At 37.3% G+C, this 22,433-nt stretch overlaps 1 protein-coding gene and 1 long non-coding RNA gene across 4 annotated transcripts; one reads left to right on the top strand and one right to left on the bottom strand.

The window, feature by feature from the left end:
- LOC127004469 (uncharacterized) lies at nucleotides 1-22,246 on the bottom strand. Of its 3 annotated transcripts, XM_050872213.1 has the most exons (15): nucleotides 21,957-22,065; nucleotides 20,977-21,152; nucleotides 20,411-20,499; nucleotides 19,481-19,679; nucleotides 19,081-19,210; nucleotides 18,389-18,634; nucleotides 17,624-17,740; nucleotides 16,983-17,065; nucleotides 15,465-15,608; nucleotides 14,775-15,113; nucleotides 14,393-14,582; nucleotides 13,923-13,992; nucleotides 13,636-13,785; nucleotides 12,328-12,470; nucleotides 1-11,242 (listed from the first exon to the last, which is right to left on the bottom strand). In XM_050872213.1, exons 3-15 carry the CDS (start codon nucleotides 20,475-20,477, stop codon nucleotides 10,913-10,915), a joined length of 2,208 nt encoding a protein of 735 aa, XP_050728170.1. In that variant the 5' UTR covers nucleotides 20,478-20,499; nucleotides 20,977-21,152; nucleotides 21,957-22,065; the 3' UTR covers nucleotides 1-10,912. The 3 variants fall into 3 exon arrangements, with proteins under 3 accessions (XP_050728170.1, XP_050728169.1, XP_050728168.1); XM_050872212.1 differs by lacking the exons at nucleotides 20,977-21,152; nucleotides 21,957-22,065 and adding an exon at nucleotides 22,085-22,246; XM_050872211.1 differs by lacking the exon at nucleotides 20,977-21,152 and having other exon boundaries at nucleotides 21,957-22,092.
- LOC127004472 (uncharacterized) lies at nucleotides 11,260-13,785 on the top strand. Its single transcript, XR_007757841.1, has 2 exons — nucleotides 11,260-11,894; nucleotides 13,657-13,785. It is a non-coding gene; the product is annotated as an uncharacterized LOC127004472 (long non-coding RNA).
- Nucleotides 22,247-22,433: the final 187 nt, after the last annotated feature.

The raw sequence follows: 22,433 nt of genomic DNA, 5'->3' as shown, positions 1-22,433 counted from the left end.
AACGAAGGTGATTAAGTTTATTCTATACCATACATCCAAAAGGGCATTTGTCACATGTATGTTATGACAAATGTCACCTATATGTACATTTACAACTAACTCATGTTTGTTCTATGCTACTGAATTTGGTATATCGTGATACTTAATACATAAAGTTAATAAATAAATAAATAAGTACAAATCACATTCGTCTCATGAGACTGGTGGTACTAACACATGGAATCTGACACTCTTTTCCACTGCAATACTTCCATTAGCCAATTATGGGTAAAGTCAAAGCCAGCTTACTCAAATCATTCTGTTGTGATTCTTGCTTTGATTACCTATGACTAAGATGTTAGATATAACGGCTTTTTTGTCTGACATGTATAAAGATTTTTGGTACGAGATCATTACTGATTAATGATAACAGTAATAAAAATAATAATAATAATAATAATAATAATAATAATAATAATAATAATAATAATAATAATAATAATTATAATAATAAAATTAATAATAATAAATAAATAAATAAGCAAAGTGTGTGGCACTTTGCTCTCTACAAAGGGAATCCAAATTTTATTACACAAAATATTGTCAAATCAAGGATCATTTTTTTTATATTCTTTGCTGTGACTACAACTGATTGATTTCAAATTTGGTAGTCAAACTGCATGTTTTTATCATGACAAATCTTATGTTTATCACAAAAAGCTCAAAATTTACTTTGGAATAGTTTCTATCATTTGCTTGTAGTTAATAAGTTAATGTAATACTTAGTTATTATATCTGCCTTTACCTTGTTGAAAGTTCTACAATCCTTTCAGATGTGAGGCCTGTGTTCATAGAAAGCTCTCTAGAGTCAACTTTACAAAATAAACCAATTGAAAATATGCAGGGAAAACTGCACCAACTTAATTTCATAAACTTAATTAAAAAAAAACACAATCTATTGATTCCACCAACTTCCATAATAAAAATAAAGGGATGCAGCATGATGTACATTTCACACTAAATTCCTGTCCATATTATGCAGAAGTTTTACATGTTAATGACTATTTGAATGTAGTACTGAAGTATAGAAGTTCCATGTATACTTCTTTCTACTGTTAACCAAAAGTTTCCTTATCTCAATTCTTTATAAAAGAATTTCAGGTGCATGTTCATAAAATGCCATTATCCTTTCATCACTATGACCACAATATTCATTAAAAAAGGATTAGTAGTTTTGAGATGAGCTAAGAGACAAACAGGATCATTAGAGAAATAAGCACACATTGTTCACACATGCTCTCCTCTGAACTATGCAACCCTCCTTGAAGCTTACTAACTGTGTCTCTGTACATGCATCATGGCTATTTTGCTACAATTAAATGTGCCTTCTTCCCTGATGGTTGCATCTGTAGGCATTGCTTTAAAAATTTATTTGTTACTTGTCAACTCTGATTTTTGATGTTTCATTGCTTCATTCACACAGTGCCATTCATCTCCCACATTATACCAACATGCTCCCTCGACTTACATCACAATGCATTTTTTACAGTTTCATATGTTCAATATGGTAATCTTCTAATATTACACATACCTCTCATACTAATGACAGTCATCACCCTCATCCTTTCAATAACTATCCACATGAAGAACTTGCACATTGGAGTTAATACTTCCAGGAACATGTTACCTGGTTGTTCAGCAGCACAAGCACAGCACTTGGCAAAGAAAAGTATGAGAGCTCAGTTTTATACACCTTGCACATGCTTGCTCTCCCAATAGTTCTTCTGTTCCTTCTTTTCAAAACAGGAGATTCCCTTCTCAGTTCCCAAGGGACTGCTGATTCAATAAGATGAAAATCTAAGTTTGATCATTTCTAAAAGTAAGGACACGAAGTGGTAGCCACAAGACTTACTGATGATACAGAAATTAATGTCTGCAAGAAAATAACGGTGTTGCAAGGGTTAAAGTATGAGTATGAATGTACAGTATATTATAAAAACTTCCCAAGGATAAGGAGTAATCACTGCCTCTGGATGCTTTTAAATGATAAAATTCCATAGTACCCCAATGTTGTGATGAATTGAACAAAAGTTAGTAAATAAAATTTAGCCCACTAGGTAGAATGTTGTATTTTTTACACATATAAAATGTCACAGTTATGCACTTTTATACTGATCTTTTCCCAGAAATTTGTCATCATTATGTAGCTTTATGTCACGGTCATCACTGTGGCAGTTACACAGTGGTTCTGCATACAGTAAATTAATTAGCATGGAAATAATAACAGATTACTGAAAAAAATTATATATCATTAGTTTTTATGAGTTGAGAATTCACTGGAATATAATGTTTTCAAAAGTTTGCTATAATAAAATATAAAAATATTTTCCATTTAAGTACAAGACTAGATTAAATTCATCCAAAAACTGTAAATGTCAATGAAGTGCAACTCTATTCTTACTAAACTATACTTTTGACATAGATGTATCAGACAAAAAAATCCAACTGATTCTATTCACCAAGCTTCTTTTGTTGCTTGAGTAAAGACTGTTATTTTCTCATATTCACATTGGTATTACATGAACTAATGTTAACTTTTCACCTTGATTGCAAAACATTCTGTAATAACATGGACAAATATATGGATAACTGGGAATGCATTTCACATAAGTCAATTCACCTCCTTTTTTTGTAGTATGAATTTTTACCTTTCAGTCAACTATATGGACTGGGGAGGCTCTTTTGTCATATCCATAAATACCTTCCAATGGTCAGACACGAGGAAAGCAAAACATGCTACACCTACACAGGGACTGAGCTCACCATCATCATGCACTACCATGTCAACCCTCTATGGCAAGTTGCTTATGGAATTTATCTCTCCTCTAGTAAACATATCATGGAAAAATACTTTGGTCTGAGAATGCTTCATAAGAGTACTTAACTGAAATATTCTTTCATATGCATCTATACTTTATGTGAATTTTATTCAATTAATAAAAAATTGTTTTGGTAGCACTAAACAATTTTCCATGATATAATAAAATTAAATTTCTGTTGTTATATACAAGAAAAATCCCTATGCTGTAATTGGAAAATATAACTAAGGGGCAACACTGCCCTGTGATCTGAAAGACCAGAAAACAGGTGCAGGTGGAATAAAATTCAATGGACTAGTAAAAGTAGTGGAGTACACTTCCACACAGTGGAAAGAAAGATCACACTGGTTTACCAGCAATGGCCACAGTGCTTCAGAAAGATGTTTTACTTATGATAACCTTGCTCTGAAAATAAATCCATTATCACAAAAGCAAGGTGGTAAGCCTACCAGAAATACCAGAAGATTCACATTTACCAAAACTTCAATAGTACAAATATAAAAAGGGTAGGATCAAGCTTTGCCCTTTCAGTGGGCTGGTATGTTGCTGATCCCGTGCCAAGGAGTCTATTGAAGTGGTCTTTGGTTATTTGAGCCACACTACTTTCATTAGTTTTGAAGCAATAGCATTGTTTTATCTGCAAAATATTCATATAAGGATATTATTATTATTATTATTGTTATGAGCTTTATTTATTTCAATCACATTAAATAAATTGAGAAAAGACAGATTATGTGTCTACTTTAGAACATAATGATAAACTATTGAATTTTATGTTCCCTGCAATGCAGAAATTGTAAAACAATTCTAACATGAAAATGATGGGCACTTTGAAAACAACCTTCAAGGGAACCACTTAACACTTTTTAAATCTGAACTTCAGTCATGCAAATGTCTAAATGCTGTCACCTTTGGAAACTATGAATCTTCTGGGAATGTCACATCAATCTTTAACATGGTCTGGCTCAACTACTAATGAAAAGTATTATTGTTGAAAACCTTTAGCATCAATGACATTTTCTTCAAAATTTGAATATGATAAAGATTACAGCCAGACATGAGAAAGGTAATTTGGGCATTTGGATCAGCACTTGACCTGTCATCCCTGAGTGTGACCTTGATTTTTGTTATTGTCTAAGTCTAAATTGTTCTTTATACAAGGAGGAAACACAGGAACGTACAGTAGACGAGTGCTACTCCACCAAACAGTACACAAGATCCCTTTCCCCAACATGCTAGCATGCACACCCATAAATTACCATCAATACAAAAAATCTAAACATAGAAAAGTTGGTATAAAATTTGAGTATCACTTTTGTGAGACTAAATTAGTCCTTGAAACAAAATTTCTCAAATCTAAGCATAATACACACCTACACTACCTACTTTTCTATACATATGAATGATGAAGGGGCCTAATGTTACACACTAGTGACTGACATATCACGAGCCTGAATACATTTCTTCCATGACAAGTTTATTTCATAATAAGGACACCCATGTCTGTGGTGTAAGCTAAATACTGACACAACAGTATTTCTGTATTCATATTAATAAATTATAAGCTTACCAAGAAAATCCTGATACTTTCCTCAAAAGCATATAGAAAAACTGAACTAAAATGCACTAGGAATAGGGCCGAGACCAACCAGCTTATCTTAACATCATTCATTACATCAAATGAACCCAGATCATTCTTCATTTAGTTCATATATCCAATACTTTACTAGTTTTGAATGTGACTTGAATATATAAAAAGTACTAACTTTGAGGGATTTCCAAGAAATTTTTCACATTCATACTTTTACTCCGATCCTGATCACACTAGAGTATAATTATTCAGTAGATTGTTTGGCTTCAAATACCAACGGTTTCTTATTTCCAGTTTGTGAAAATACCAGCAACATGTCTAATGCAGAATGCCATGCAGTGAATACCTTTTCCGCAATGAAAATATTTACACTTTTGGTGTTGTCTTGAGGCAGCTTTACACGGACAATTTGTGGCAATTTTAGCAGCAGGCAAGCATTGCCGAATCAAGTTCCGGGTAAAAACAACAGAATTGCCGGCCCATCCAACAAAACCAGCATAATGGTCCTCACTTTACTACTGTGCCAAAACATCGTTCCACCTGAGAGTCATGTCCTTGCATATAATCACCGACCAAATAAGTATTATAATGTTAAACTCTTCCAATGAGTTGAAGATAGTTGGTTAGATGTTGCAGGAGGAGCATATAAAGGATTTATCAGTGTGAGCATATTAGAAATAGGGAAAAATTGCATGCCTAAAACTGCACACAGCCTCAACTCGGTGATTCCCTTCTTTGACATCTTCGTGGCTCAAACTATAACTTCAGAGAGAAGACAAAGGCCACACAGTACTAACATTAAATGAGTTAGGCACAGGGGTTATCATGGATATATTTACAAATACTGTGTATGCAGGAACAGCCAGCCTTGGGCCTCACCAAACACTTTAAATACATCTCATTCTGTTAAAAAAAGGCCCAGGAGTAGAATACATGAATGAGTTTAGTGTGTCTTCTTGACTGAAGTCACTAGTAACATTAGGGACTATTTTTTCCCAATTACTACTGTGGCTCAGTATCTAAATTAGTGAGGATAGGTTACTAATATGCTGCCATGCGTTTAATTAGTGGAAATGGCAAATTTGTAGGGCTACATTACTTGTTTGTTTTGTTATTATACCAAGATTGGGACTAAGGGCTGCCTTCACAGTCACTTTTATTTGTTTTGATCGTTACCAATGAGCGGCTACCAAAAAGAAATCCGCTTTCACAGTCGCCTTTTGCAGCGCTGTTTGTTTGCATTAGTACCAGAGTGCTCTTGCAGCCGCGGGGGCTCCCTAATGGAAAGTTGGAAAGTTTCGTTTAGTCGGCGCAATATCTGTGGTCATATGCCAGAGAGACAGAAAGGGAAGGAATTATAGGAGAAGGGAACAGATCCCGGGAGACGGGACACAACCCCCGATTAATACCTGGTACCCATTCACTGCTGGATGGACAGGGGCGTAGGGTATCGGAAAAGCCGCCCAAATTTTTCCACTCCGTCCGGGAATCGAACCCAGGCTCTCTCGGTTGTGAGCCAAGTGTGCTAACCACTGCACCACGAAGCCCCCCGCTCCCCAATGGAGCTTACCAATGACATTAATTAGTTAATAGTACAAATTCTTGCTCTCAAGTGGTTGTTATTTCTTTAAATGAATGTAAAAAAATATTACACAATCAGCAACACATTGCAGGGCTTCAATGATAATATGAGAAAAAAATTAGAAGACTTTGAATGAGATGAACCACTTCACCTGCTGACCACTAAACGCCCTGCTGAGAATTTCAATTTGATCGATTGATTGATTGTTTATTGTTGCAAAATACACAATAAAGGAGAAGGGAGGACTTTAATACTTGTCACCATTATTCACCTGTTATGCCTTCTTGGTCAAACTTTTGTATTATTCTAGATAGCCTCATATGTATGCATAGGGCATACATATAATGAAATCAGCCCTGTTATGTAAAAATGTGAAGTCTGCTAAATAAGTGTGAATAATGAACAAATGTAATGAATACAGGTATATAAGTGAAGAGTATGTCTTGCTGACATCTGCTAAATAATAGAACTTTAATACTTGTCACCATTATGAAATTTTTTTTCACCTATCATCCCACGGAAAGACTAGGCTATCAGCAGATTTGAGCGGTTTATTACAGCAAGACACTCCACATTTTTTCATCATATCTATTCTTCACAGTTATTTTTTTTATGTATATTCTTCACGTTTACTCTTTGTACATTTATTTTTCATGTTTATCCTTCACAATCCTCTGCTCAGCTGATGTAATGTTGACATTTCCCGCCACTCCGGCATACCAACACTGCTGAATCACGCGCCTTCATCTTGTCATGATCATCACCACACTGGTAGTCACCGATAGCACGAAAACAGCGACTGTGAAAGCGGATCGAGGTGATGGTAATGACTGCTACCAGGATGGTAGGGCCTTTGGTTACGTTGCGTACCAGACGACTATGAAAGCGGCCCTAAGACTATTCCCAGGTCTATTTTTCCTGTGTAAAGATATCAGCAACAAACTTAATGAAAACACTCAGCTAGCACTTGCTGGCACTTGTCATGAGAAAAAATTGCCCTGTGTAAAGCTGCCTTTAGTTTCTAAATAATGCCTTATCTTCTTGTTAAGATGGGATTGATTTTAATAAATTAAGTGATGATAAATATATACTTTGAAATTTAAAAAAAAAATGTATATATCAAAAGAAACTTCAATGCTCTTGGATTCATGTAATCTTTTCATTGTCATAACTTGCATTACACAAATCAGAATTATGAAGATCATTTAATTTTAACCTCATGAACATTCCAGTTAAGAGGTATACATATTTGTTGGGTTAATGTAAGGAATGTTCCCATGTAAATAACTTTCTCCCAGTCATATCTCCCATTTTGTTCAGACTCATTTTTCAAAACTTTGCTGCATGATAATTGAAAAGTGAATGAAAACACTGCCCCTCCAGGTGGTACCATAATAAATGTAGAATGAGGTGGAGAGCTCTGAAGCAATAATAGGAAAAATAATTATAAAATATGGAAAGAAACAGCAGGATAAGTACATGTACAGTGACTATAAAGCAACATGATCCTGTTTCCTGAGGACTTAGAGAAACCCTAGATGTCTGATAATAACTGGAAATATATTAGTATTTATGTGTGTGATGAAGTAATAATGGATGAATGACATTATGCATGAATGTCTTTTTCTGTGTATGAAACTAGAAAAAAATAAGTTTCTTCTATTTTACATAGCCAATATGGTATTCTGATTTAAGTTGGCATTCAAATACTGGCATTGCCAGATCATTTACACATCTATTCAGAGGTTTGACATGGCATGTACTTCATGTAATTTAGTCATTTCATGATAAGGAAGGTAATTCCTGCCGCAGAACCTTTTCCCTTCCACCACCCGTGAAACTAATACTCACAGGGGACAAACATACTGCACACAATTGAGTCCCATAGAAAAAGATGCCTCTCAATAGTAATGTAGAATTTGATTAGCTGGAACAAATTATTTTCAGATAAGTAATAGCTACCTCTTTCAGATCACAGTTACTTTTTAAATAAGATGAAACATGGTGCAGGTTACCCACTTATAACAACTAGAACTTTGGTCAAATGAAGCACACAGTGCTCAAATGAGCCTTAGAGGAACATATGTAAATAAACTTCTGCCTATGCCAGCACAGGATGCATCTATTCAACAGAATCATGCTGTGGTACATACACAGAGGTACTCCTCAGTGTTCCTATCCTTTGCATTGTAATAAAACAAATATAAAGCAAACAAAGGAAACTTAAGAAGCAACTTAACAGATGAATATGACAAGGTTTCTGTGCACATTTATATCCACTCCCACCATCCCCAACTCCTTCAGTTTTCATGTCTGAGCAAAAATCAAATACTGGTGATCAATTAAAGATATACATTTAGAGAAGCAGAGATAGTGTGGAAAAGTTACCGTCTAGTATAAATTTGTATGGATCCAGGTTTATCCTTCAAAAAGATCTCCACTGCTTAATTTTGGTAGTCATTGCCCATATCTAATCAACTACATGTATTATGTCAGAAGTGTATTCATCCTTGCTACACTCCAACTTAGATTGTAAAGGCTCATGCAGGAGCAAGACTGATTAATCTGAAACAATACTTTGCTTATCATTCTCACATTATGTTTGTTTGTGGAAAATATAAACAAAATCTTTAAGCAGACCTTTCTACTGGAATGTCTTGCACACTAAGAAACCACCACACAGTTCAATGTTTACCAGCTTTTTGTCTCAACTAAGGTTTTCACAAGTTCAGAGGAAAGAATCAGGGGCCTTATCAAAGCTCACAAGTGCTTGTGAGTGTCTCCAATTTTGCAAGAAAGCATTCAAGCTATTTACTAAACCTCGCAAGCCTTGTGAGTTCTTTTATCTTCCACGTGCTAATATGGGGTGGTAAAGGTTGTCACAAGGTACCTAATTAAAAGTTCTCACAAGAAGTACAGGTAGAACCAACCAACGTCAACGATGGTGGCAATTGTCCCTACATTTGCAGTACAATTTGTGTTCCCAGGCAACAGATATTATCAAATTGGGATGAAATTTGTACCAAGATCAGACAACTGTCCATATTCAGGGACTGTGCTTGAAGATTTAATATAATCAAAAGTAATATGAGCAATATTTTCCTTAATCCTCATCTTCACATATCTGTTCCCATTGCTGCTACAATTTTATACTAATGCAATGAAAAATTTCCTCAGGAAGATGATAGTAGTTTTATCATAACATTAAATGTTCTTGTGTCTGGAAATTGGGCAAGAGTGAACTGTGTTAAGTTGTTTGTTTTGAATCAAGTGGGCACAGCATGATGGCTGCTGACCTATTTCCTCAACAGTCATTGTACTCCTGACTTAGTTACATGCTCTAGTATATATCTACTATAAATGATTATATATAAAAGATCCGCATTTAATTTAATTTATTGCCATATATAGCTCTGCAATTATGCATAAAAATGTAATTCATGTTCATTTCAAAAGATACTGGTTTGTTATTACTGTGGACTGCAACAGATATACCCAAAACACCTGAAAGTTTCTTACGTGTTAGTAAATAACTTGTAGTGCTCCTTACAGCTGTGAGTGATGGAGGCATTCCTGGGAGAATATTTGTGAATCTCACTGGTACTTTGGTATATACAGCCAGAGGTGTGAATGTTGCCACATAAATAATAATAATAATAATAATAATAATAATAATAATAATAGTAATAATAATCATAACAAAGATAATAAAAATAAAAATAATTGTGGAGACTGGAGTATGTATATTCCTGCAATTCCATCCTTTTATGTGTACGAGTGTGCATGCATGCAGGCACAAGCATTTCTCCTTGCACAACTTTATATTCAAAAGCTCTTGAGTCTAGGACCTCACAGAAAATGGTGAAAAAAACAACTTCTGACATTGCCCAAAGCAAAAATTTCAGTTGAAAGTGTCTGCGAATGTGACCTTCACACAGTACACATCCTTCCTCACCATTGTGGTAACACAGGGAACTGATTTCATGCATGTGCAGTAAGGTCCCCTCTGACCGAGTGCCAAATTATATCAAGGCCACATGACTGGTTCTCAAAATATTCAAAATGGCTGAATACTTTCTAGGCAGACCTCATACAGTGAGATAAAGCTAAGAACTGAATCTAAGCCTTATAAATCATTGCCTGGGCACAATGGTCACAAGGCCATTTGGCTCTCCTACCATTGCAGGAAACATAGTGTAATGATGACGATGATAATGATAGTGATGATGATAATGATTATTGTTGTTTTATTATTATTATTATCATTACTATTATCATTTTTGTTATCATTATTCTTTTCATTATTATCATTATTACTATTTTTCTAGAAAACTTTAAAATGCATGGGACTAAAGATTCTGATTCAAGATATTATTTCTGTGCAAAGGGCACAGATGTAACCTAAGCTAACATAACCAAACTGGACTAGAATTCTGGGTATTTTGCTGTGAGATATTTAACTCAAGTGACTTCACTCTCACTGTTGAATCCCAGCCCTATGAAGAGTTAAGAAAGTTAAAACAAGACAGTGTTATCCACATTAAGAATATTGGTCTCCAAAATTACAATAGTAGAATTACAACTTGTGGCAAGAAACCTCACACTAATTTTCAAGTAAAACCATACAAAGGTTAAGGCATACTTCACTTGTGTTTTCCACCACCCCACTAACATGAAATTATCAGATAAATATCAAAACAATACTGATATCAGGTTTCTCAAAGAAAATCTACTTATTTACCATTATTGTAGTTTAAATATACCTCCTGACTGACATTTCAAAATACTTATACTAGTTAATAAATTAATTGTTCCAATGCTATATTTTATATATTTACATTATTGATATTACCATACATATCTTATAATTTATTTCCTATTTCAAGTTTTTGGAGCATTCTTTTTTTTCTTTTGTGGAGATTTCTGTCCTTTTGTCCTGTCACTTACCACTTTCTTGTGTTTATGTTTGGCAACCTTGGCAGACACACACTCAGATTCTGGTGGAGCCTCTGCTTCTGGTTCCAGTTTTATTTGAGGCTTAAAATTGGTCAACTTTACATTGGAGAAAACAACTTCCTCCTCATCTAATTCACTAATGGTACCTTTCAAGTAATCCCGAAACTTGCGCAGCGCAGAGTAGAATGGAACCTTGTCGAGGGCTCTTGGGAGCTGGGCACACCTGGCTGAGGATGATGGCATCACCCATATGTGCTGCAAATACAGCAGACTTTGTCAATAATGGTGATTCTACCTTAGACGAGAAAGGTTAATTTGTTCTAAAAGAAATTATAATGTCTATTTTAATTATTTCTACTTGTTTATATATAAACTTGTGTATCTTTTACTTTAATAATTCAACAGGGAAAGCTAAACATCTTTATATCCTTTCTAAACTTTGTTCATGTTCTCTTGTTCTTCCATAATCTATTACCAGAAAGTCATCTGTCAACATGCTCCAGGCTGTTTGCCAGTTTGTAAGTCATGATTGTCACCTGTTTTCTTTCTTGCAATGAAACCAGCTCTAGTTTCCACAGCCTCTCATTGTAATGCAGTAGTTTTAAACTTGGCATAGAGTTTGTTGCCACTCTTTTTAGGTTGTGCATATGTCTAATGGCCTAATCATGCAATAAACTCATGATTGCCATCCAGTACCATCACTGACTGAGCTTGGAGCTTAGAAGTTTTGGCTCTGGGTACAGCTGAAACCTCACACACACACACACACACACACACACAGGCGGTGGGACACAATCTCCCAACTGACATCCGGTGCCCATTCGCTGCAGGGTGGACAGGGAGCACGGATTAAAGGAGACTGCCCATCTGTCTCCAGGAATCTAACCCAAGACCTCTCAGTTGTAAGGTGAGCATACTAACCACTGCACTATGGTGTGTGTGTGTGTGTGTGTGTGTGTGTGTGTGTGTGTGTGTGTGTGTGTGTGTGTGTGTGTGTGTGTATCTACCTTGTTGTAGTATACAGCATTTGAATTAATCTTGAGTTGTCCTGTCTCTATATTTACTTTTATATAATGTAATCTTAAAGTCATGTATGTTCCTTTCTTGCACCACCTCTGCTTCAAACTTGGTCTAAGCATCAATGCTAAACTTCTTAACGTAATGTGTGTGTGTGTGTGTGTGTGTGTGTAACTCACCTCTTGGTCTGCTGCAGGTCTCTCTCGAGACAGCCAGCCGTGTGTGTGTGTGCGTGTGTGTGTGTGTGTGTGTGTGTGTGTGTGTGTGTGTGTGTGTGTGTGTGTCTTTCCACTAAAAATTACAGCTATACTGTATGAACTTACTGTTCTGGTTCCTTCAACCTTCTCAGGTTGTCTTCCAAAGCAAAATTCCTTCTTCCCTGAGTATATTTCATAAATCCCTTTGCCATTAAACACAGCTATGAGAGGCTTGTATCGTTTCAGCTTCAATCGAAGTTGTTCCCCTCCTGGAAATGAGGTAAATTTTTGTCTAGATTTATAACATATCAAATTTGGTAACTTAGGCACCAAAATCAAATTAAGGATAACCTCAGTACAAGAAATAATTCTACAAACCTTCAATTGCTCCAGCTTAAAATACTAATAACATCAACTTCCTCTCTACATTTTTATATCACATTTTTAACACTAAGTCATTTTTTTCTTATCTTTGTGTATTCTTCTATCAACACATTTTTGGATACTTCTGCTGACACATTACTCTCTTATGGGTGGCCATGAGCTAAGCTCTTACATCCCACAATGTCCCTTGATATTTGATGAACATAAACCAAATTATCACCATCACCCATTTTTCCACTTCATACTTGGCCAACCTCTCCCCCCTTCAATTCTCACCTCATTCCCATCCACTTTGTCAGTCTACCCTTACTATTTTCATATAACCTAACCACCTTATGATTTTCCTCCTTTTACTCTCAACATACCCACACCAAACCACTTATGTAGATATACATCTTTATATGCACCTGTAAGTAATTTATTTAGTGCTCTTAATCTTTAACTTGTCTGTTGTGCATTGCATGTTTCATAATATGTCATAGTGGGTATCGTATAGGAATTTCTATATTTTGTTGCTTCCTCTTCTCTTTCTTGTTAATGCATTCATTGTGTCTAAAACATTTTCATTTTACACATGTTGGATCTTGTCTCTCAGCTACCCATCTCTTCCACCAGCTAAGATAATCACACTTCCCAAATACTTGAATGTACTTGCAGTCTCCATTTCCTGGATATCCAACCTCATTCACCATTCAGTCTTTGAATTTCTTTCACTGACTATTACCATACTCAGTTACATTCATCATATTTCATACACACATCATCCAACTCTTTTACGAGTACTAACCCCTGCAGTTTCCACTCCTCAAACTCATTTACTAACCCCTCCAGTTTCCACTCACTCTCACTCAACAAAACCATCATCTGCAAACTTAACCACAGGCACTTTCATATCTTTCCCTTTTTCATCAGTGATATTTCTACACTAACTACTCTGTCTTGTTTCTATTTCATTATCTCATTCATATATGCATTTAGAAGCTACAGGGAATTAGGATTCTGCAAAACATAAAACAAAATATGATGAGACAGATGGGCATGCAAGACAACCTTCTTTGATCTCTTTCTTAGAGAGATCGCTGGAACCCCGAGTCGTGCGTGAGACCATGTTGGTGAAGCCGATGCCATACTCCAGCAGCCTGAAGTCATCAAAGGCAGTGAAGGGCTTGGGGATGAGGCCAGACAAGTACATGCACTTCCCTGTCAAAAGAAAGTTGATTATTTGAAAGTGTGTGTGTGTGTGTGGGGGGGGGGGCACACACCTGTATTTGTATCAAACTTTTATGTCTTGAGGGTATTGTGATCATGGAAAACATGTTCTAAGAAGCCAGACTCACAAAAATGATTGCCGGGTCCTGCATAATGATGACCTTTGTGGGCTGCAGTGAGTCCGGGGTTGATGCCAATCTGAAAATAAATACGCATAAATATGAATGATGACAAGTTAAATGTACTAGAAAGGTGGAGGTTTACAGGTGTGGTAAAAGGGAACATGGAGGCTGTTGGCATGACAGATGATGATGATGATTATGAAGTTTTGAGGGGCTTTAACCCTCTTGGGCTATGTGCCAAAGGGGGCCACTTGGCATGACAGAAAACAGGAAGAGATAGAAATGGATGGTCCACTCTAGCAACCCCTAACAGGAATAGCCAAAAGAAGTAGAAAAAGGAAAATATAAGTCAGAAAAGAATATATTATCCATTAAATGGTTCACACTTCCATATACACCCAGCAACAAAATGTACATCCCCTTAACTTACAAGTATTACAAAAAGAAGAGTAAAATACTTAACAGACTTTACTTACAATAAGGATATCCATATTTGGTCCCAAGTGATCTGGTAAGGTCTTTTTGGCAACTTCTTCCTCAGGAATTCCATTAAACCTGTCAAACTTTTTCTTTTGTTTTGAAGGGGATGGTAACGGTACTCCATCAGGGTCAATATTCGGCGCAGATCTCTTGATTTTTTCAGATGGCGATTTTGCAGAGATAAACCTAAAAATTTAAACTGAATAAGTAAACTAAACCTGAAAACATTCAGTATACCAACAGTCTTAGAAATAAATAAAGCCATTACAAAATATTGTCTGCCCAAATAATCTTTAACACCTCTGACAATAATCTGCGGAGTCAACTTAACACTCCCTTCCCTTCCCATCCCTTCAAAACAAGCCACAAGACACCTACTCCTCATCTTCAAGCTTCACTTTGGGTTTTCGCACTCGCTTTGTGGGCTTGGCAGGCTCGTTGTTCTCCTGGAGGGAAGTTCTGCTGACACTACTGTCTACAGATGGACTTTCTATATTCCAACTGATGCTACCATTCATTGCATCATGGTTTTGGTTGAGTAAGTTTATGTCAAGTTGATCTTCCATTCCCATTGAGTTGAAATAAGGACTAGTGTGTAGCCTGATGCCATCCATTTGCTCAGGCTGAAGGTAATATTCTCTTTTGATGCTGATCTTTTGGAAGAGTTGAGCTTCTTGACTTTCTCCATCATGCCAGTCAGTCTTTTCCTGCTTCACACTGTTCATCAAAGAGCAAAACATTATTGTAAACCTTTGTTTAGTACACAAACTCAACAAATTACTTCTGTAATGTGAATACCTTAGAAATTTATTGACATCTGGCATAATCAAACTTGATAAATTTTACTCTTATTGTGGCTTTTGCTTGTCAATTTATATGAATTGAGTTGCTACATACTTATATGAGTAAACAGGGATTTTTTTAAACATGATTTATTGCTGTCTGACCTTTACTCTTCATATGAACACAACCAGGCATATATATGACATGACAGCTGTGACACCTTCAAGTTTAAGCTACACTGATTGCCCAACATAATAATATTAAACTTTTCACAAGGTTACTCACTTGTCTAAAATTGTACTAGAGTTATGGAAGCCATTCTGGTTGTGTTGGTCTTGAGGCACCTGCAGGGGTGTGAGGGTGGTAAGGCAGCCTGCAGGCTGCAGGGGTGTCAGGGGGGTAAGGCCATCGCTGGAGTTTATGCCATCTCTGCAACAGTTTCAGGAAATTTTGTTCACATCATTCATTAGAATAATCATTAAACTTTTTAAATTAATTCACAAAAAAGGTGACATACAGGACAGAACTACTGACTAATTATTTTATTGACAGTAACCCATAAACTTTTTACTAAAATACACTCGACCCTCGATTTAACGGACCTCAATTTAACGGATTTCGGATTAAACAGACCATAAAATCTCAACAGACACCGGCTTTAGAAATGTCAAAACCCTAAACAGAAGGCCATTGGGCCGTGTCGTGAGGCTGCGCCGCACAAATTATACCCATGCACATTGCCTCATGGCCTCTAGCTCCGCCCACTTTTTGGTCACCGGACAGGACGCATCGTATAGTGTGTGTCCGCCTTTATGGGAAAAATTGAAAACCATCGACATCTTGCGCTTGGCCACCCATCCGGGCGGCCAAGTGCACACGTGCAGACAGCCCCGGCCCTGAACAGCTGACAGGCGGCTGATGATGGTGATGGCGATGGTGAGCGTCGGCAGCGAGGCCCCCACATCGGCGGCACCCAAACGGCATCCCCATCGGGGCCCACACGTGTGTGACTGTGTTTATTATGGGTTTGGGCTTCTCAATTTGCCAATTCCCATCCTCCACATGTTGCATGGGACCCCTTTCCTTTCTTCCATCTCTTCTTTTTGAAAAAGAGATGGAAGAAAAGAAAAAATCCCGCACAACATGTGGAAAACAAGAATTAGCAAATTGAGGAGCCCGGGCCCACAATAAACACAGCCACACACACACAGGCCCCAACGAAAGCACCGCCCGGGCGGCGCCGATGTGGGGGTCACGCCGCTGACACCCATCATTACCAGCACCATCATCAGCCGCCCGTCAGCTGCTCAAGCCCAGCGCACGGCCGGGGCTGCTTGCACACATGCGCCTGGCCGCCTGGATCATAAAAAAAAAATTGTTCCGAGCTAGAAGGGAGGCTGGGTAGATTTGTCCGGTGTGACACCGGCTTTAAAAATTTTTCAAGCAAACTTTTTTTTTTTTTCAATGGACCACCCCTTCCCCCTTTTTTAATGTTGTTAAATCGAGGTCAAAATAATAACAAACAAAATAAGCTCAACACTATATTATAACCAGGCAGGAGATTAAGAGTATGGTATTCAAGTACTGATAAATTTTTATATATGTGGCTCCAAAAACACTAAGTTTATTAAGTCTCTAAAATGAAAGGTTACCCCTACAGAAAATGTACAACAAATACTCGCAGACTTCATAAACTTTTTTCTAATATGACAAAGCTGGACTTGAAAGATGGACAGCATGAAATAACAGAAACTGATGCATTTTGGAATTTAAGTGACAATAAGAGTTACCATCAGCACTTACCCACTGTAGTATGACTCATTACTGCCACTCTCAGGGTAAGTGTAGGGTGTGCCTTCCACCTGCCCCATCCACCATTTCAAGTTCTGAAAGGTTGACAGAGTTATAGTGCCTACATTGACTAGTCTGTTCATCTATCTATTTACCTACCTATCCACTAGTCTATCAGCCTACCTACCTACCTAAGTACCTTTTTATCCATCAGTCTACCAATCCACCCACCTTCCTGTCATTCTTTTACCTACATATTTCTGTCTGTCTATCTAAATATCTATCTATCAATGGAGCTATCAATATACATGGAAATTTATTAACATCCTCGCACCTGCAAAATATTTTGGTCTAGGGCCACTGCCATTCATCAGTGAAACATTCTATACTGCACACTGACACTTCATGTTAAGTTTATTCATATCTACCAAGACATTACTACACTTTTAGCATAATTTCCATAAACTTCCTCACACTTTTCCAACCATGTCCTCTTGTTTTCTAAAGCTACACAAGACACAGATACATAGTTCAGTACTCTTCCAATCTATTTGACTCTCATAGGTAACCCTACTCCACCCCTTCCCTGCAGAATCTTCCACACATTTACTTCACATTTAAATGATTTCAAACTCAATGAAAAAATTACTTACATCCCGTTCTATCTCTCTAACATGTTCCACATTACTGACTTCACTGTCATTCTGGCATGGGGTGCCCTGGGCTTCAGGGCAGTCTGAGGTATAGTTGTCAAGAGTGTCAGAGTTGTGCTGCAATAGAGATACATAAATATCAGAATGGGGCACTCTAACAAATTACTTTGTTTAATCAAGCAACATATGAATTAACACTTACATATGAGTTTCATGTTCATTTGAAGGGTAAAATGGTTGAATGATAATAGTGCCATTCACCATACTGAACTGTGTACCAATAGTCATAATTTTACTCAACATTTTCAATTATTTACACAATGGCAGTATCATAACCAATGAGGTTAACCAGTTCTCTTAGGGCAGCTACACTGTGCAAGGCTCAAGCAATGGATTTTTGGGAAAACTAGTTGCAACTCTATGGCTACCACAAGAAATTAGTTGCACCTCTAAAGCTACCACAAACATTGCCTGTGGTAACCAAGTTCTACCCTGGCTTCTTGAGGTAACCTAAGTTTCTAAGGTGTTGTAAGGAATTGCAGATAGTGAGCTGGGTGTTGGTGAGGAAACTTTTCCTCTGTTTTTAACTTCTTTTGTCAGCAGTATTCACGTCACTCAGAAAACTCAACTGGTTTAAATACTGCCATTTAGCAGGATAGGTAGATTGTTAGATTTTAACTTATCAATTATTTTTTTCCATAGATATATATATCCTGAAGCTTGTCATCATCAAGGAAACAGAAATGTAAAAATGAAGCAGCTCACCTCAAAGCCATCATGCAGGGGTTCTTCCTTCACTACTGTGTACTCCTGCTCAGACATCTTAGTGTCTTCCTCCTCACAGGGTTCTGGTTCTGGTTCTGGTTCTGGTTCGGGCTCTGGGTCAGGGTCAGGTGGGGCCACAACAGTTGCGTCCACCCACTCCTTATCCTGCAGCACCTCCAAGCCCAGCTTCCCACGGTCATCTTCAGACACATCCTCAGGTGACACAGGCTTTGGCGACATTTTAGCCTAGCCACAGTGATAAGTATACATGATGAGAAATGTTTGCCAATTTATACGCACCCCATGCGCCCACCTTTACCTAATCTTACCTTCACTTATTAATCATATGAGATTGCAGCTACTCTTAAACATTGAGATGAGAGATAAAAAGAAACTACTGTCAAAATAAAGAATGTTTCTCAACCTTTACTTTGACAACAATTTTTCCTATCACCTTAGATCAGTGTTTTAGAGAAGCTTTTATCCTGATATAAAGATAGACAGTGTGCTTAAGGTGGCCTGGGTACAAATATACAGATATAACCTCTACTGCTATGTCAACCAACTGCAGTCAGTATATAATTCATTACACAAACTCTAAAAGAATTTCTGGTCTTAATATTTCTCAGAACAGCAAATTCATAAGTTTATATCAATGGATGTTATGCTTCATTAGTGTTACTTTTCATTACCTTAAGTTTACTTGGAAGATGTCCTTGTAGATGAACATATAAATCCTCAGGAAAGGGGCAGATCCGGAGCAGGTGGGCAATCCAGCAGGCTTTACACCGGCTCTTTGAGTTGTCACCGAGTACAGGACAACTGCAGGAGATAAATTTCTTCTTCAAAACACTAAAATTAACTTAATCACAGAAATATTGGCAGAAATGATAGCTGTAGAATGGAGCTTGTCAGCCTTTCTAACCACTAACTTAATGGGCATATGAAATACATGTATAATATCACATTAAAACAGTACTTCCTCATTGAAGAAAATGACATACAGAAAATAAAAGCAACCCAATAGCAATAAAGACTGAAATGCTGAGACTGAAAAAGCAGGAATGATAAGGCAAGCAGCAAGCACCGCACCTGCCACTATCCTTGTCCCTGCACCGCAAAATGCATGGTTGTCTTTTGAATTTCTGGTAGTAGTGGCGACATGCCTCGCAGGCCAACACCACACTCCCAATGCGAGTAACTCCTCGATGAATGGAGTAGTAGCGAGTTTCCTTGCAGACGCCACAGTACACACGCACTCGTTTCTCGGCAGCCTTGCCTTCTTCTGTACCTGTTAGGTATTGTGTGAAAGAAATAAGAGCTCAGTCATTCTCTAAATATTTTACCACACACTCATTGATTTCTCTGCAGTCTTGCTTCTCTCTGTATCTGTTGTATCTTAATGTGAAAGTCATACAAGTTTAATCATTCTCTAAATCCTTTTTATTATCTTACAATATTTCCCTTGTTTTTGTTATTATAAAGTCAATAACCTGGGTGATTATACTACTATCAAATAAAGAGGATTTGAGAGTATATTTAGCAAAAACTGATCTGATACAGTTAAGAGTTTTCCTCTTCCTCATTTTAATATCAATTAATCAGGCATACACTGCTATGAAGAAGAAACTGCTAGGTAAGATCAGCTATTTTCAGTAATTTTTGATGTGTCATTCTTTTAACGATTGTAACCACAGGTGGAGAATGGCACGAGGAAGATAAAGACTATGTGCCCTTACAGTAGGATTCAAACTTAAATATGAGGTTTATTACACTCCTAATGCCTATTATCTACCCCTTATATATCATAATTGCTTTACCTATACAACATATGTCCAAAAGTATGCCTCTGAACTGGTCATCTTCAAATGCAAAGAATATTACATAGTTAATATAGTTACTGACCAGATAAAATTCAATAGTACATAAAATATCAAAGTATTTCAAAGAATGACACTTGAATCATGAAGGATAGTGTTGTTATTAGACAGTAAATAATAAACCTGGCATCAGCATACTCACTCATAAGCTTGTGGTATGAAGGCATAAGGATTGCCGGTATCCTTAAATTTGGTTCATTCGATGCCATATTTCATCTGTTCTTGGTTGTCCTTAAAAAAAAAAAAGATATAATACTATTAGTTACTTAAAAAGACCCAGGGGTGGGGAGTCTGAGTCTGAGTATGAGTCAGGAGTTGAGAAGTTGCCTACTTTTGGTTGGAATCGGAGTCAGTAAAAATATATCTTACTCCCGCTCTTTTCTTGTGTAAAGTACTAAGGTGCAGTGCTAGGCCAGTGTTGCCACGTCATGGTAAATTCCCCCAAAGTCATGGGAGAAATAATTAGATTTTGTGGGAAGCAAGCAATTTGTGGGAAGTTTTTGGGGAGAGGGGGTGAAGTCAAAGTCACTGTCAGAGTTCTACTCTTAAAATCTCCTGGAGTTGGAGTTGGAATTTTTTTATTCTGACTCCACATCCCTGGAAACACCCTTAAGAAATATCCTTGCATATATTTCAGGAATATAATGTTCTCAATATCTTATTTTTTATTTCACTGTGTGAAATGAAACAAATTATGGAGCATCCTACAGATAGGATGACTACTGCAAGAGAGAAGCTCTCCTTTGCTTTGTTTGAGGTCCTTCTTCCTATGATTTAAACCCTTTCAAGAATCTACAGGACTGGGATGGAATCCCAGCTTAGGCTGTCATCGCACAGACAACCCAGCTGTTCATCCTCCCTTTCTGGCTGGTTGATGAGAGTACCTGAGGAAACCAGGGAAAAGAGGTCAAACTTTCCCTGCATCCCGGGGTAATGGGTACTTTACCCACCATACATTCATACGCCAATGGAATGGAGATGAGCACTGAGGTCACGCAGTTATGGCATATGCCCCAAACTTAAAAAAAAAGGTAAGGTAAAGAAAACTGGAGAACAATGCAGTTTTGCAAATTAAACCAGGAAATTTCAGGAAAAGCGAACTTGAAAAAAAACTGATAAAGGAAACATAAATAGATCACCATGATAAAAAAACAAGAAAAAACCCCACTGTAATCACTGTGATAAGAAAACAGAAGAAAGAAAAATACAAGCAACCATTGGAAACTCGGGGAAAAACTCAAACCCTGCTATTACAAAAACTAATTATGAACCATTTTTTTGTAACGTCTGACCCATAACAAATTTACAGGCCATATATTTACACCCCCTCCTGTACAGTGGATGCTTTGAAATGAAGAGGTGAAGCAGATAAGCAGGAGAAATAAGGAGTAGATCATAAGATTCCAGGAAATACTAAGAGCCATGGGGAAGGAGGGGGGGGGGGACAAAATCTTAGTATACGGAAAACATAACCCATGTAACCACTTCCTGGCATATTAGAGCTTCATAAAACAGTTTCAGTATAACAAACAAGCCCCAGGGGACGTATTTAAGACCCCCAGACCTATTCTTACTGTCCCCTGGTCTCGGCAAACGACCCCAGTCAGCATTATCGAATCTAAGGCTAACATTAATCTCCACGCACTCACAGGCTACATAATGAACCAGAATACCCGTGCAGTACATACGTCCACGTGGGGAGCGGCAGAAAGGTCTCAGTCGAGTAAAAACACTAAAAAAACACGAAAATCAGGGAACACATCTGATGGAGGACGTGCAGGTAGCTTGTAAACAAACATCCTCCGCGTTCGGTCACCTTATTTTCCAGGATTTACGCCGGATATTGGAGTTATGGCCGCTTATTTAGGGTCATATGCTTCTGGTTTAATATTATGGAGGTCTTGTGATGGGTTCTGGACGCGTGGAGAGCATGGGTGTTATTTCCCTTTATTGGAAAGGCCAATCGGAACACCCAATAATACCGTGTTCGTTCGCCTGCATTCACGGATCAACCTTATTTTGTGGATTAATTGTGGTAAAATACGTGAATAAGTCTTTTTATACCCATCAGAGACTACTATAATGGTTTTCTCGCTCATTTCCATCACCTCTGGATAATCATAGTGTATTTTTATAGTTGCTTGTTGGCCAGAAAATTCTCATCG

This window comes from Eriocheir sinensis, chromosome 28 (assembly GCF_024679095.1).
Source record: "Eriocheir sinensis breed Jianghai 21 chromosome 28, ASM2467909v1, whole genome shotgun sequence".
Taxonomy (NCBI): domain Eukaryota; kingdom Metazoa; phylum Arthropoda; class Malacostraca; order Decapoda; family Varunidae; genus Eriocheir; species Eriocheir sinensis.
This window is presented reverse-complemented; position numbering and strand designations above follow the sequence as displayed.

Bases quoted from the DNA above. Each gene is read 5' to 3' on its own strand.
- LOC127004469 (XM_050872212.1), bottom strand. From the start codon at position 20,477: ATGGCATCGAATGAACCAAATTTAAGGATACCGGCAATCCTTATGCCT. The intron at 18,635-19,080 runs GTAATGAAAAGT...CACTGTGGCTAG, and splicing joins ATCTTCCAAGTAAACTTAAG to GCTAAAATGTCGCCAAAGCC. The intron at 12,471-13,635 runs GTTGTCTTGCAT...CCTCATTTCCAG, and splicing joins TAAGAAAGAGATCAAAGAAG to GAGGGGAACAACTTCGATTG.